General features: G+C 37.2%; 2 protein-coding genes across 4 annotated transcripts; both read right to left on the bottom strand.

Moving 5' to 3' along the window:
- Positions 1–1207: 1207 nt before the first annotated feature.
- LOC110784163 (uncharacterized) lies at positions 1208–6617 on the bottom strand. 2 transcript variants are annotated; one of them, XM_021988592.2, is made up of 6 exons: positions 6442–6617; positions 5119–5920; positions 4060–4118; positions 3763–3891; positions 3161–3296; positions 1208–1947 (listed from the first exon to the last, which is right to left on the bottom strand). In XM_021988592.2, exons 2-6 carry the CDS (start codon positions 5821–5823, stop codon positions 1618–1620), a joined length of 1359 nt encoding a protein of 452 aa, XP_021844284.2. In that variant the 5' UTR covers positions 5824–5920; positions 6442–6617; the 3' UTR covers positions 1208–1617. The 2 variants fall into 2 exon arrangements, with proteins under 2 accessions (XP_021844284.2, XP_021844285.2); XM_021988593.2 differs by having other exon boundaries at positions 5119–5829.
- A 677-nt stretch (positions 6618–7294) lies between these two features.
- LOC110784164 (uncharacterized) lies at positions 7295–15496 on the bottom strand. 2 transcript variants are annotated; one of them, XM_021988595.2, is made up of 10 exons: positions 14937–15496; positions 14077–14163; positions 13131–13873; positions 11320–11408; positions 11127–11230; positions 10914–11013; positions 9832–9907; positions 9626–9740; positions 8702–9233; positions 7295–8062 (listed from the first exon to the last, which is right to left on the bottom strand). In XM_021988595.2, exons 1-10 carry the CDS (start codon positions 15262–15264, stop codon positions 7597–7599), a joined length of 2640 nt encoding a protein of 879 aa, XP_021844287.1. In that variant the 5' UTR covers positions 15265–15496; the 3' UTR covers positions 7295–7596. The 2 variants fall into 2 exon arrangements, with proteins under 2 accessions (XP_021844287.1, XP_021844288.1); XM_021988596.2 differs by having other exon boundaries at positions 14077–14174; positions 14937–15076.
- Positions 15497–16838: the final 1342 nt, after the last annotated feature.

The raw sequence follows: 16838 nt of genomic DNA, 5'->3' as shown, positions 1-16838 counted from the left end.
ACTATTAAGGAGCATTAAGTAGACATTTTCCCCCCTTTTTGGATCAACGCTCCTCTCTCTCGCTCCTCTCTCTCCCCTTTTTCTCTCTTCTCTCTCATCTTTTAGGGTTTCAGTTTTCTTTGCCGTTTAGGCCGGAAATAGTCTAATTTCTTCGGAAATTAGACTATTTCCGACCCTTATTCTTGTTTTTTCATTGTTTTCTCTTTATGTATTGTCTTGTTTTGTTTTTTCCGTTATTTTGTTCCCAATTTATTCTTGGGTTTGTTCCCAATTTATTTGGGTTTTTCCTAGAGTTTTCTAGGTTCTTGATTCTCATCCATGGATGAGAATTTTTTTAGGGTTTTTAGGGTTTTAATAATTGGGAAGGAGATTTGGATTCATACAGGTTTAGGGTTTATCATCAACTCGTCAACCAGAACAATTCGTGCGCATATTGCGAAGGGCTCTACTTGGAAAGATGCGAAAACATCGAAAATCACTGCTCGCGTTAAGCTAGAAGCGGTGGAGTACGAGATGTGCTTTAGGATGCAGAATAGTAATTGTTTTGATTGTAACAGTTATGTATTTTCTTTGAATCTGTGGTATGCAGATCTATTTTATTATTGTAGATGCCGTATGGCTGATTATTAATGAAATTGTTCTTCCCAGTCAAAAAAAAAAAAGAAAAAGTAGACATTTCCATTTTTAGCTTTCAACAGGTAAAAGATCAACACCATTCTCCTTTCTCTTCATTTTCTTATCCGAAATCTAGGCAGTCAATAAGCTATACTACTCCATTAAAGATCGAAGAACAAGCAAAACTTACACACAATGACACAATTGAAGATTGTAATTAATCATGATCACATCAAAAGTCTGTAATGTATAAATTTCAGATGTTTAATCTTCTTGACAATCTATCAAATCTACACTTCCAAATATTACACAAAACGACTGGAAATTACATTAAAATACTACCGAAAAAATGCATCTATACTTCCTCCTAACAGGTGACTGTTTCTGCAATCAAACATGGCTTTCAGGAGTCAGGGCTCTCCTCCTTTGCTTCTATCAGTTCGCATTTGATAACACGCCAACTTTCAGATATGTTCACCTTTCTTCACTGATTTGCTTATACCTGCTCAATCTTTTCCATTTACTGACATTTTGACATATACATGGGGAAATCCAGATATTAACAAACAGAGAAATGCAGCAGTCTTGGTCATATCTACAAAAGTTTAAAACTTTATTGAGCAAAATCCCTGAAGGCTGAAGAAACAAATGGTAAAAAATAGAAAGAATAACTTATACCATACAATTTACACCATGATAGTTACCATACAATTTACAAATCTGCAGAATTCTGGGACCCCAGACTATCAACGGGAATGGACGCTTTTGAGCATTCACCAATTGCCATAAAGGTGAGAATTTCAGCAGATGCGTCATTCACAAGGTTGATCAAGATCAAGTTCGACAGGCTCATAACTTGACGAAAGCAGCCATTCAACTGGGAATTCGTGTGGCGCAACATCCTTTGGAGCCAGATTAGATTTGTTTTTTTTTTTTTTGTTTTTTTTCCTTTTTCGGTAAGTTTTAGCCGATGTCAAAAGAAGAAGAAGATAGTTCTACCTACTAAGAGACTTTCTTTGGGATGAGATGACCAGTTTCATCTTTGTCGAAGAGGCGTGCTACTAAGTCCTCCCAGCTTTCCTTCTGTTTGTTTCCTTTAGAAGATTCCCCAGAAGATGTCCCTAAGAAAGATCCGTCTGAATGTTCACTTTCGTCATCAAAATCCTCAAAAGTTCCATATTCAGAAGGAGCAAATGCATGAGGTACGGATAATGTGACAGCCCTCTGTAGTGCTGCTTTGTGTTCCTGACTATGTTCTCTGACTAACGTCTCCTGCCTCTCCATCTTTTGCTTTACTGGGATTTCCATTGCGTCATCTTTATCTTGCATCAACTGGTTTCAGGGGAAGTGGGGTAAAAAACTAAAAATCAATAGATAGAAGCGGATTTATTTCATAATCCACAGTTACTCTGAAGGACTCGAACTCTAATACGAAGTACAGTTCAGTTTAGTTCAGGAGCATTAAGTTCAATTCAGCTCAGTTCAGTTTAGTTTAGTACTTTAGTTTAGTTCAAGTTCATCTCTAAAGAACTGGGCCTAAATAGTCCAAAAGGAATCCCCCAGTGTAATGAAACAAAGTTACAGAGTATATGATATACAAATCAAGATTAAGTCTTTGTTCTTTCACCGGTAAAGAGTAGGTTTCAGGAAAAATCTACAATCATAGACGGGCCAATCAGTTCAGATGAAGGGAAAATAGGTTCAGATGCTAATAAAGCAATAAGTTCAGATAATTTCAGATAAATTCATATCAGGACTAACAAGTTCATATAACGGTTTTTCAGGTGAAATAGCATTATGATTCTCGAGAGGCCAGATTTCTCTAAAACTAGTATAGAAAGAGTAGAATACTCTCAAGGTAGGAATTGCAGCTACTGGCCTACTGCAGCAGAGCTCTGTCTCGATTGTACAGAAAAAGGTAGCATTTTTTTTGGGTGTCTTCTAAACTTATTGTTCGTCTGCACTTAGAATAAAGAAAGGGAAGCTATGGAGCATAAATGGAAGGAGCAGGGGTGGGAAATGTGCGATTAGTTGCAGTAACAAGTTTCCAACTCTTTTAACAACTCATTTCAGTTTGAAAGTAGATTAGCAAGATAAACTAAAATAAGCATAAGTCACAATAACAGGTTATTCTTCTAAAGCTCAGTATTCAGTACAAAGGACACACACGCATGACTATAAATCATACCAGAACAGGTACCGCAAATCTCAATAGTAGAGACTAGAGAGTGGAGAGAGCCAAATAATTTCAGCCAAAGTGTACAGAATCCCCAATTATGTTTTATGATTTATGTTTTACGATTTATATCTACCCGTGGATACCGTTTTGAGTCCTTCAAGTGGATAATATAACAAAGACCAACCAAAAACTAGGAAGTATGCACACCGAGTGTTATACTTTATCATGGGGACATGAGTTAGACCACTTTGGATAATCATATTCTTGCAAGAATCACTTAATCCCTCGCATAACTAAAGGATTATAGAACGGACTTTTTTTGGTCAAAAATTTGTCTGCGAAAGCTGTAAGGAGATGGTGCCTAACCTCCAATGCTCTTTTGGCTTCCCGCTCTATCCAAACGATAGCATGGTCAGAAGTCGCATTACAAGAAAGAACAATGTGCTCAAACCTTCCATCTACAGGTACTGCTGTCCTAACAACTGGAGGGAACCTTCCACACCTGACATACAGAGAGTGAACACCAAATCATGTCATCCGAAATCAAAGTTAAAAGATTAAGGTTCCATGCCACATTCGTCAATTAGTACCATATTGATAATTGAATACTCCCTCCGTATTTAATTAAAAGATACACTTTGACCAACACGTAGTTTTAGGAGAGTGAGTTGAATTTATTAAAATATAAGATGAAAGTGGGATAGTGAGTGAATTATTTATTGTAGTAAAAAGATGATGCGAGGAAGTGTGGGGACCACAAGAAGGAGAAAAATAATAATATAATTGGATGTGGGGACTATGACATGCCGAAAACGGAAAGTATATCTTTTAATTAAATACGGCCAATTATAGAAAGTGTATCTTTTAATTAAATGCGGAGGGAGTATTTAAAGGTGATGATTAGTTAAGCGAAAATTTCATGGTAATTGCAGTTTTATAAAAAGTCAATATGGGCCTGTGATACTTACCTGAATAGTTTCCTCTCAACAATGTGATACAGACGACCAGGTGCATACAACCTCCTTGGATCTCTGATCTTCTTTTCCTCTGATATGCATGTATCCCTCATGCACCTTAGGCATAGCAAGCATGGTAAACTGTGGAACGGAAGTGAAGGAGAAATGTAATTGAATGAGAAAAAGGTACATAGGCTGTTTTCTCGGGTAAATAACATTACCTAAAAAGTGAAGGATCTATTATGCTACAAAATCTAAGTGATAACTTATCTAATTTGGAACTATCCATTAGGCACAGAAATATGTTACCAGAAAAGTGATTTGAATATGTCTTCTAGAGGCGTTGCTGTTCTTGGCAAGAAGTCATCCTGGTATACACAGAAACAATTGTTAAGAACATCTGTTATATACAGTACAAGGTAAAGAAAGGGCAGCGGGAAAATTTTAAAAGCAGAATATGCCCATAATATCTGAAGTTCTGAGCATGGACTATGCAACCATTACACGTATACATACAATACATACAAGAATTGTGTTTTCTGTTGTGTAAACGTCACGGGGAATCCTTTTTTTTAATACCGGAACAACAAAGATATGCAGAAGAGGCAATCTACCAAAAGCTCATGGCATGAAATAGAATGCAAGAACTACAAAATAAAAGATTTACCAATCATCCTTTTTCAGCCTATCTTAAATATCAAATATAAGTGCTATCGGGAATATGTTTTCTGCCAACTTAATTCTGTGAACCTCTTCTTCCGAGTGATTTACCTTTAGGGGAACTCTCATGCTCACCATTTTGAAATAGATTACTAAGTTACCTTCTTCAACAAACACATTATGTCCTCTGTAAGTCACATGCATACTCTTCTATTGTCCTGTTGCTATTTTATCCTGTTCTTATCATATTTCAGATTGTCGGTACTGCAACTGTGACAGTCCATAGAAAGCTAGCTATTTGTTCAGACCTCTGTAGCATGTTAATTGAGCTAATTGCTACAGTCTATTTCATGTATTACTCAAAAGAAATCACCATATTAAACAGCTGGCTCATATTCAAGGAAGTTGACAGAACAAAACAGAGAAGTCAAGAGACTCCCAAAAGTTTTAGGATGCTGAAGCAGCTTCTCCTATTTCATTTATGCTTAATATGGTAAATAGTATTTTGATCAACATACATGACCTATAAAAATGTTGATCCTGAAACAAAAGTGCAAGAACAGGTTCTATTTAATACTTTATGGAATTCTAATTTGACTAATTCATCATATCAGAAAATTTAATGGGTTCTGGTAAACAAAATGCCACTTAAAAACAAAATTTCCAACATTCTGATAACAGAAAGATAAGTTAGCACTGATAACTTACCTGAAGCACAACAGAGTTGATGACATCCGCATATCTCACGGCAAGATTTAATGAAACACTCCTAGCAGGTGCAATTGCATAACCTCTAATCTTTTTCCTGTCAATGTTTCCCAATTTTTCCCGGTTATGCACAGCAACCATTGTCAAAAGTGCTGCAACACCCGACCCAAGGGAATGTCCAGCAAAAGTCAATGTATAATCTGGATACTTTTCTATAAGCTCTCTCAACAAATCCCCCTCTTTTTCCAACACCCAAACAGCAGCCCTAAATAAACCATTATGCACATAACCTCCATCGAATTTCTTTTTCCCCAACTTATTATCCAAAAGAACAGCATAATCACTCTCCTTAGCCATGTTTAACCCCCTAAAAGCAAGAACTATATCAGCATGATCATGATCAAGATACACTATATAAGGAGGCGCTTGTTTTTGTGTATGTTTGTATGTTCTCTTAGTTACTAGACAATCCGAGTTCATTCCATAACCGCCAGGTGGCGCGTAGAGAGGGTTTCGAAGATCATCTTCGTAAACAGCAAGAATGTACCGACATAATCGAGGTACGGGCTCAAATTCCTCAGCAGTAGCAATCCCCCAATCTTCACTGTCGTGGCCAGCCGTGTGTAGACAACGTTTCCAGGCCCAACGAGTGCAGGGTATGCAGTATACACACTCAATAAGAGGTAAACCGCAGAGGATCGACATCGTCCTCTATAGTATAAGATAGTTTAGCATAGAACAATAGTTGAGATGGTTTCAGCTAGGGATTTGGGAAAAATTGGTAGGCACCAAACATGAACTCCTGAATATAGGATAATTCAACAAATCAAACCAAGTAAGCAAGCTCAAAGCTCAAAAGGGTGTAATGTAATGAATTCTAAGGGGAAACCCCACCAGTAAAAAGGGATTAAAACCAAATTATTGCAAAACCAACAGAAAAGGAAATCTCATAAAGTGGGAATCTGCAAGAAAGATCACAAATAAGGGAGATTGATCTATTTATATTAACATGATCATCCACATAATGTAAAAGTGAGAATATTCATCCAAAATTCAACCCTTCTTTTGCATCTACAACGGTGTTTCTACACCAAAACCCATCAACAAATAAAAACCCAATATCCAAAATCAAAATTTGATGGTTTAATATGAGAAATGTAATTAATTTTTTCAGATTATAACCCAGTATCTCAGATGAAGAATTGGTAAAAAGATTTGCTTCAAAATTGCACTCTAAGTTAAGTAAGAAACATAGACATGTGCTAAATTTAGAGTAAAAAATGGAAAAATTAAAGTACAACTAAATCATGAGAAGGTTGCTACCTGAAATAGTCAACGAGGGATTTGGGTTTTCTTCAAAATCTGTCAATCTGAGTTGTAGATTTAGTGGGTTGCTCTAATTTTGTCGAGTACAATGATTGGAGTTCCGGTGGCCCGGCGTCTCCATTGTTAATCAATTCCGATTGATGATGGCTGCTTCTTCAACCAGAAAAAACACGTGACACTGTCCTTTTTTCTGTTATTTTTATTTTTATTTCTCTTTTTTAATTTTTTTATTTCTCTTTTTTTATTTTTTTTATTTTGCGAATAAGCCACAAGAGCAATAGCTTGTCCGATTTATACTAAAATGTTACGCATTGAAAAATGACAAGTTTTTCAAATATGTCTAGTTTCATAAGTTTATTCAATATACCGTTTATGTCAGCAATAAAATGGGTCTTTTTTTTGTACGAGTCATCACAAAATGGCTAATTCAATCAAGAAAATGGGTTCTCATCTTTGTGAAAAGTCACTCGTCGAGCGTTCAAGGGCATTGTGAATCGTTGTGTATTGCAATGTTGTCCACATTGCCAAAATTATCTTACCAACGACGAAAATGTCATTGCAAAAAATGTTTTTGAAAACGAAGGTTGTTAATGCAACGTCATTGCTAAAAGTAAAACCCGTTGGTTTTTTGCGAGCCATAGGACAAAATTATTTTTATAAATTTGTGTTAATGTCAACAATACATTTGGAATTTTATGAAAAAGGGTATAATTCGAGAATTTCAACGGTCTACTAACATTTTAGCAGGAAATCGATCCAATATTTTAGAGTTATACACAAAATACACTTGCACAAGTGTACAACTATATTGTACAATTTGACCACTATTGACAACATTTTCTTGTATTCATGAAAATAAAAACTCCTGTCTCCTAAATACAAGCAAATGGATTATTTCAGGACCTTTTAAGATGTTTTCAATTCTCACAACTTCACAAGTCTTTAAAGGTCAAGCATTATTACAAATACAACTCCTCATGTACAATTCGGGGCGTACCGTGTACATAACTCAATGGGGGAAATACCCGATGAAAATCCAACGCGAAAACAGCGTATAAACAATGATACAAGTATTATTACAACACAACTCCGAAGTAAGCTTACCCAAAAACCAGTCGAAACAACTAAGCCTACAAAGAGAAGAGATCACAATCATGTCTTGAACTTTTGTGTCAGTTTCTCTACACCTTCCTTAACTGTTGTACCAAAACCCGTTGCATTTTGCTGCAGTTCTTGAACAGATCCACCTACTTTTGCAACAGCAACGTCTCTGAATTCTGTTGTTTGTTTCCCTGCACTGGAAAACCATTCCTTGATTGCTGTAATTAGTGACTGAATCTTTTGGATAATCTGGTTAATTATCTCCTTGAATTTCCCACTAACTTCGCTTGCCATAACCTTGAGTTTGTCCATTAAAGTTTCAGCCCTTTCAGTAGTTTCTTCTACTGATAGCTTTTTACCTACATTGGTCCATGTGACATCAGCTGAAGCCTCCTCCTCACCGCGGAGGTCGTCGTCAACCATCACTTTTAGGCCTTTTCTCTCCCACCGGTCTCTAGCCTCCTCTAGTGCTTTCGCGTGCCCTTGTACTCTTTTTGCCTCGTCCTCGGCCCATGCCCTGGATGAAAAAAACGACATGTTAATGAGGAAATTTGACAGATTGACAAATAATATTGTGTCTAGGGTAAAGGAGATGATTAAAATTCGGGCCGGGCCAGGTTTTAAGTACTTTTAACACACAAACTCATACCCAACCCCATAAATTTGGTGCGGGCTTTTCAACCCGAAACCGGCTTTTTTGGGCCAGGCTCGGACTTTGGTCTAAAAATGCATATTTGAGGCTGCCCAAACCTGCACTTTTTCGGGCCGGGTCGGGCCACCAGATAGGGTTATACTTGATCCGGTCTAGTCTGGGGTTAGCTCAAGCATAGCATATGTACCGGGCCATGGAAAGGGCCTTTCGCTCGACCTCCAACTCATATTGCAACCGGGTACACGAGGAGTTGAAAATGAATATTGTGTCTGGGGTAGAGCCGTAGTGGTGATCAAAATTCGGGTTGGGCCGGGCTTTAACACACAAACTCATGCCCAACCCCATAAATTTGGTATGGGCATTTCGGGCCGAAACCACCTTTTTAAGGTCAGGGTCGGACTTTGGTCTAAAAATGCGTATGTGAGGCTGCCCAAACCCATCCCAGTGGGTCGGCTATATTTGATCAGGTCTAGTCTGGGGTTAACTCAAGAAAAGTATATTTACCGGGCCATGGAAAGGGCCTTTCGCTCGACCTCCAGCTCATATTGCAACCTGGTAATTGCTCGGTTTTCGTCTTCAGTCTCTTTCTTGAGTTTTTCCATCTGTTCCTTCTCATATGATATCTCGGCCTTATTGCTCATGACACTTTGCCACTGCTCTTCTAGCTCATGTCTCAATTTCGAAAGTACTTCCATCTCTGATTCTACAGTAGCCCGTTCCTTCATTAGGACAATATTTTTTTCTTCTCTCTCTGCTCTAAGCTTTTCCACTTCTTGCATTGCTTCTTCAGCCATTTTCTGTACTGCATCAATTTTTTCTCTTTCCATCAGAAGCTCCATCTCAAAATTCGCATTTATATCCTTTTCGACTTCTGCCATCAATGCATTATGGGTAGCAACTGCTTTCTCAGCAATAGACTCTGCTTCAATACGAGCAATCTCTTCGCTTACTGCATCAACAGCCTCGCCTGTTGCAAGAGCAATTGCAGCTTGGCCTTTCGTGACTGGCTTATCTGGCTGGAAAAGTCTTGTGTACCCTGCAAATTTAATGTTAACAACCCCATCAAACATCAAGCTAAAAGATACTCACAATTGAGAGAAACTAGGCCTAATCATCATCATGAGCCCGGCCTGAAAAATAGCAGGGTCTGGGCAGAAATTTTAGGCCCATTACCCGGTTTTTTAAATTTTTTGGGTGGGGTTTGGCCGCAACTCAAAATTGAATTTTCAGTTACAAATTTGGCCCGGGCCGAAAGCCCGCTGTCTTTGGCCCGAAATAACGGGGTTTGGACAAAAAATTTCGACCCGGAGTTTGGCCCGGCCCGACCTAGTGGGTGGAATTTTTAAGATGCGGCCCGAACCCGGCCCGTGATTTGATCAGGTCTAAGAGAGACATATACTTATTCCTTGGTACAGGATTGAGACTGACCAAATGCAAGTGCCACAATCCCTGGCTCTGCTGCAGATAGGTCAGCCACAAGTGCAGGACATGCATCAGGGTCAATTCTGTCAATGTCTATGAAGCCAGAAAGTTGGTGCAAGGCCTATTGGAAAATGAAAACGGCATAAGTCGTTTAGTTAAAAATCTACTAATATTTTTGCCAATCATAGGAAATCCATTATCAAATTCTTAACCTTTCTGTCAGCTTCTGGCAGTTGCCTCTTTTCCAGGGCCATCTTCCAGGTCACTAGATCTTGACGAGATAAAGGGCTGCAGAGAGTAATAAAGCAAAATATAAACCCGAGGTCAGTTAAAGAAGTGAGTGAAGTGGATACCAATATCCAAAGTATGGGGATTTTTTATTTGTCGACTCTTGTACAGACAAGAAGTTCAAAACACGTATGGAAAAACAAAAACAGATGAGAAAGAGAAAAGGTCCACATGATTTAACAACTACATATATCCCGCCTAAACCAATAACTAGTATAGACAAGCAACGACAACATTTCTGAAATAGTAAATTAGAGGAGGTTATAACACAAGTAAAACTGTATAATCAACAGTCATCCATTCTTACAAATTTAGCTACAAGTGCCAAATTTTCTTGGACTAGTTTATTTTGAACCAAATTTAGTGTTTTTAAGTGAAGGAAATGGAATCAATTAACTATTTCCATTATCTAATGTTTGGTATGAGAGGAGTGGTAACACAATCCATTTTCTAAGTGTAACAATTACCACCATTTGTTACCTCTCCCTACCCTATGGTAACAACACTCTTACCCTCCTCAATCCCCAATTGGTTATAAGTGATTCATTTCCTAACGTATACCAAACAACTAATATTGGTAATAGCTAACACTACCCTTTCCCATTCTTATTTATTTCCTTTCCATTTTCTTTCCTAAGTTTAACCAAACATGCCATAAACTTCTAGATACATTGTTCTGGGGTTGACATCACCAAAATTCTAGATACGCATGTAACCGATACTAAGCGCAACTCTAAAAGCTTAAAAAGTACGAAGTACATCAGTCCTAGAGTCACCACTCACAAATCACAATAACAAAAATTTCTATGCAGGGTTTTCTTTTAAGCAAGTTTTAGATGGGCACACCATCTAATCACTGGCCCCAAATATTTATAGCCTTATAGGGTCCATCTCGACCTCTATTAATAGCAAAGGTCAAGTACATGATCAATCAAGTAGCAAACACACGACAGTTAACTCTCAAAAGCTTGCTTATACATCACTTAGTATCGAATGGAAGAATCACCTATTAGGATGGAAGTAGAAGGAACCTATATCTTCATCAGGAGAAGACATCATATCACGTCTTGAAAGCTTGCTAGATATAAGTCCAGCTTCTGCCAAACCTGGAACACAGAATTTGTTAGTACAAAGTATATATAGTATAATACTCCGTAAAGCACATTAAACCCAATAAATCAAATCTTGTATTGACATATCACATAACATTAGTATTTACCTTGGATAAATGAGAAGTCGGGATCTTCAGGTGTGATGTCATCAAATGCCAGCTCAGTAGCATTTTCTATGTACATAGCTGGATAGACTTTCAAGATCAAGTTTCTGAAATGGAAAAATGTAACTCGTTTACCACATATGAACTGTGCATATTAGATTTAACAAAGAGAGAGATTTGAAAATCCCATGCATACCGTGAAAGAGTACTACTTGCAGAAACTAACCAACGAGCATATTCACGACGAGTGCAGAGATCGCCTGGTTGAGCATCACTCTCGATTACCTGAAATCGATGAGGAAATATGTCAAGAGACACAAAAGTTCAGAACATGGTAGAGGAAACTCAAACAAAAAAAACAGAACAGAAAGAAGCATTAAGTTTAACAATGTTCCATATCGAAAATCAAAATCCATTTTATAACTCAATCACTGTTTAATATGCCACTTGCCCATCAATTTTGAAATAAAGACCGCAATCGCCGTACAAAGGAGGACTGCCTCACTAGAAGATCAATGTCAAAGAAAACCACACTGTATAGTCCGAATGTTGAAGACTTTGATTCACAGGAAGTTCCAAATTTCAAAACAAAAGATCATCCCTCAGGGTTTCAGTGACAAAAGGTAGAAAAAGATAGAATGCAGAGAAAGAAACCATAGTTTTCAAGGATGTCATAAACTCATAACCAAGATGTTCGAGTTTGTGAGTAGATTTAATACTCTATACAGAGTACAAAAAGATATAGGCCAAAATTATAGAAAAGTACCTTTCTCCAGCTTGTAAATCAATATTTAAAAGCATATTCTAAACTGGGGAAAAAAGATTACCCTAAACTTGTCAATCAGTTTTGTACTGCTGCTTTTTGTGATTGATGATACAGCTCATGCCTCAAGGGAATCGCACATGCTTCTTTGGAAGCCAAGTTCAGTGTGACAGGAAGGGGAAGGAAGTAGATACATCTGTGATCTGTTCATATCTGCTAACATACGACCCCTTTCTTCCTCAAATATTCAAGTGTTACACAGCATCCCAACTTATATGTCTAACATGTGTTCTTCTTGGAAGCACAATAACATGGCACTTCTGGTGCACCTCTTAGTGTGGTTGTCCAGAAAGCATGGGTGTTGTATCAAGTGAACTCGGCTGGGGAACGAATAGAGAAGGAAGACATGGTTGGTGTGAAGATCTAAAAGGTAATTCAGGGGAGGAGGTTGATGGGGCATGGAAAACTAACAGAAAAAGAGGACGGAAAGAAGCAACTGGCTGAGCTAAATGATGAAATAGCAACATGGTTGAGAAAAAGGGGGTGATCATATAAACAATGCTATGATTGGTTTAATGGCCTAGGAGCAAAGGCAAAGACTACAGGAAAATAATGGTGGTAGACTGGTAGATGAGTCTGAACAGGTGTTGAAGAATCCCTCACATGCCAAGGTAAAAACAAGATTTATATTTCTTGATATCCTAAGCTTTGATTTTGATGTTTATATTCCTCCAAAAGTTTTAAAAGAAGATACTTTGTATTGAGGAAGCCCACAGAATGGCAGTCATTCCCAGGAGTTGTGGTGCTATATGGCAATATCACAAACCACTTTCTAACATACAATTCTATTATTAAACGGTAGGAGGATTATCTCAATATTTCAAATGACTTTCTCACAAGTGATGCTATCATTGAACAGCAGGATGCTTATTAAAGCAGAAATAATCCATTTATGTTGTTATTTACTGATATAGCTATTACTCCAATGTTTGGTATATTATGCCCTAATACTAGGAAATCCACACCACTAAGTTTCATCAAATCACAATCATACAAAATAGTCATACACCAAACAATAGCTGTACTGACAAGTTACAGAAACCCAATAATTTTTTTAAAGTTGGAACTAGGGAGTAACTGCGCATTTCATAGGATGGTCTAGGTAACAACAATTTTACATACCATAGAGGAGGTGAGCAGGATATATGAAGATCACGACTCAAAGAAATGTAATAGAAGCATACCTTTAATACTTGCAGTGCCATCAAAGCTTGTGACTGGGTTTGATCAGCAACTGCAGGAACCAAAACCTTTCCAGGAGGCACCTGAAGGGCAGCAGAAAGTAGCGTTGGTGCAGGGATTCCACGAGAGACAAAGACAGAAGGTTTCTGCACTTCATCTTCTTCCTTACTTGCAACTGATGTAACCACTGGCTTATCAACTATGGGGACACTATCAGTTTCTGTAGCTGCAATAGTAGCTGAACTATCAACATTTTGAAGGTTGATAGGTAAAACAACACTAGAAGATGGTTCAAGTCCAGTATCGGAGGCGTCTATTTGACCAGCTTCAGCACTGTTTGGCACAGCATCAAGTTGATCATCTGTTTCATTCATCACAATGGTACTCATTGTATCAATGAAGCTAGAAGCCACATAGGAGTCTTCTACATTTTCTGGTTGAGAAAAATCAGGTGAGATTGGAATCGTATCAGGACTGTTTACATCAGGCGATGCAGAATCGGTTTGTACTTGTTCTAGAGGAGAAGCATCAAGACCAATTGGTGTGGAATTTTCATTGACATATGATGAATCTTCATTAGTATCATCATTAACAAGTACCGTTTGACTACCATTTTGTGGGTTACTTTCATCATGAACATTCAACTTTCCATCATTTATATTTCCTTCCTCCCCAATAACCTCCTCTTCAGAAGAGAGTAATACTTCTTGCTGTTCCGTAATAGGCTTCATCACTGGCATGGACCCTGCAATGACCAGTTTAGCAGAAATAATTATCTAATTCAACATCGATGCAACTTTGGAAACAATGTGTTATTTAATGTGAAGGCAATTATAATGGAACATCATTGGAACACAGGAATAAGAAAATGGAGAAAATTAAGGGGCCTTTTTCTAACAAATATAACATGTCTTAAACACGAGGTTTACAAAGAAGAGTGCTACTCACTTGAGCTGCTTCTCTTGCCAATTGCAATTGCTGCAGATGTAATTCCGGCAACAAGTAGAACACCAGCGAGCCCTACTCCCAGAATTCCTGAAATCCAACTACTTCAAGATCATTACAGTGATTTTAAAAGAAGCAATAAACACAAACAGAGCAGCCAATATGTGAAAAGGAAATGACAATCCTGTAATGAGACTCAGCTGTTACATGGGGCGACTCGGCATCCTCATTCCAATTATCAAAACCCATTTAAAAACTCAAAAACCGTTTCAAAAGTGAATATCGTTTCATCAAATCCGACAACATTTCCCATTAGGATCTCCAACACGATTCCTCTTTCAAAGAAAATAAACAAAGTTCATCCAACTATTAATTAACACTCCACCTTTCTCTTGCTCCTTAAGAATTAGCTCAATCGACAACAGTTCAGGAATTTGTGTCAAACAAAATGTTGAATTACCACATTTCACAACACCGACATGATTAGATTAGATTATGTAGACTATGAACCCACCAATTCCTCAATAAGCTCTCCCATTTTTTCAATCTGGATCAAAAGTGACCAACTATATTGAGTAGCTATTGCAAGTTCTGAACCATATGCACAGTTACAGCTTAAATTAAGCACAATCATTCAACAGTTACTAGCATTTTGCAACACAGTAATTCCTGCTTAGCCTAATTCAATTAACCAAAACTACAGCATCAAATAACCAATAAATCTCAATTAAACCCATAATCCAAAAGGAGCAGAAGAACAAAATTTTCACCTACAATCCCATAAATTAAAAAGAAATTTAGAAAAACACTTAAAATCCAGTAAGAATCATAATTCAAAAATAGCAAAAGAACAAAATTTTCACCTCCAATCCCATTTTTCTTCCCAGAATCACTAGAAGAGTCGGAATTTCCAAACCAATCAGACAAAGCAGCATCAACAGCAGAAGGTTTCAAATTATTCCAAGAATCTCCGGAACGACGCCGTTCCGATTCATCACTACTGCTACTGCTCTTGGCCTCATCTTGTGCAACACAATGAACTCGGAGATGATGGCGGCGGATATTACCAGGGTTGGAACCTCGAAAAGCTTTGATAAACAACAATGGCGTCTGAGATTTCCTGAACTTGAAGTTGAATTGAAGCTGATAAGACCAAGTAGTTGATGATGATGATGTTGTTAGTAAACTCATTTCTGAAATCCCAGAAACAATTAACCCAGAAATTGAAAAAAGGGGGGAAATTTGTGAATTTGTAGAGGGATTGTTTGGAAAAGTGGGACTTTTGTTTGAAATTATTGGGAAGATGTTCGAAAGTGTGATATTCTTCGCGATTTTTGAGGGGTTGTTGTGAGAAAATTTAGGAGTGGAGAGAGGATGAAAATGGTGATGTGATCATCAAATAATGTTATCTGAATAAAGTGAATATTTTTTTTGAGGTGAATTCGAATTTTTATTTTATGGAAATAAAACAAGAATATCTTTATTCCACATTTACTATCACTTGGACCGGCACACTATAGCATCATTTTACCAATAAAAATTTATACTTTCTATTTGTAAAAATATAGAAAGTTAAATTATGAAAGTTAAATTAATCCAACAATATTTTACCTAATAACGATTTTGCTTGGGTATTTCAAGTTACCTCGAAGATGGTATGAGCGTCCCGGCCTTTCTGAATCTTGACTTCGGGTCGTGTGCAGTCCTGCAAGATGAACTTTGGACCATCGGAGTTGAACTCGAGACGGGCTTTCGGCGCCCAAGTTAATATATAAATAATGTATATTTAAAATATTTAGGAAAAAGAGTATACAGGGAAATAGATCTTCTTTGATGAGAGTTTTGACATCTCTTCCTTTTTATCTCTAAAGAAGGTATTTATAGTAGTAATATTGGGTGCAGAAAGTGTAAGTGGACTTTTCTGGACATATGAGGCTCTTTTATGGTCCAGTTATTATCTTGGATTTATGTGAAATGTGGTTAATTTAGAGCTTTAGGCCAAAATGAGCAAGTTCATTTTGGCACGTGTCGCTCTCTAAATCTCATGTCCACTTTCATTTAAAAAATGAGAAATATAATTTACATAAGATTCTTGTGACCTCCAGTTTCAACACTAAGGTATTTCAAATAAATCATATTTTAACTTAAACTTTTAAAACAATATTCAATTAAACAAACATTATAAAAATTCATTCACAAATTATTTTGATGTCTACTTTTTCTTTCGAGAAACTTTGCGTATAATTTTATCTGCATTACAAAATTTTATTTTCTTATATATATTCGCATGCATCACCTCCATATAAAACTAATACTACACACTTGAAGAAACCGAGCCCATACCCGAACCTTTAATTTGATTTGAACCAAAATAAATAAACATTTACGGAGTAATATGTTGCTAATTTGCTACGCCAAGATCATTAGTGTCTCTAAATTGGGCATTAGCTGAAGTTACAAGCCAAACAAATTCTTCGAGCTAGGGTTCCTGATGTTAGTAACCTGAATTGTAACAGCCTTCTCTGAAATGCTCTGATACAAGATATACTTCCTCCGTTTTTTAATACTCGCAACGTTTGGACTTTTGCCACTATTCATATAATCTACTTTGACTATTCGTAGTGTTTTTTATATAAGATAAAACATAGTCATGTGAAATCTTGTTAGATTCGTCTCAATGTATATTTTCAAAATATCAACTTTTTATAATTTTTGCATAAAGATAATTTAAGATATAAATAATCAAAGTTGTGCATTGGCATGCG

This window comes from Spinacia oleracea, chromosome 3 (genome assembly GCF_020520425.1).
Source record: "Spinacia oleracea cultivar Varoflay chromosome 3, BTI_SOV_V1, whole genome shotgun sequence".
NCBI classification, from domain to species: domain Eukaryota; kingdom Viridiplantae; phylum Streptophyta; class Magnoliopsida; order Caryophyllales; family Amaranthaceae; genus Spinacia; species Spinacia oleracea.
Note: the sequence above shows the minus strand (reverse complement) of the source record. Positions and strands in the feature narration are given on the sequence as shown.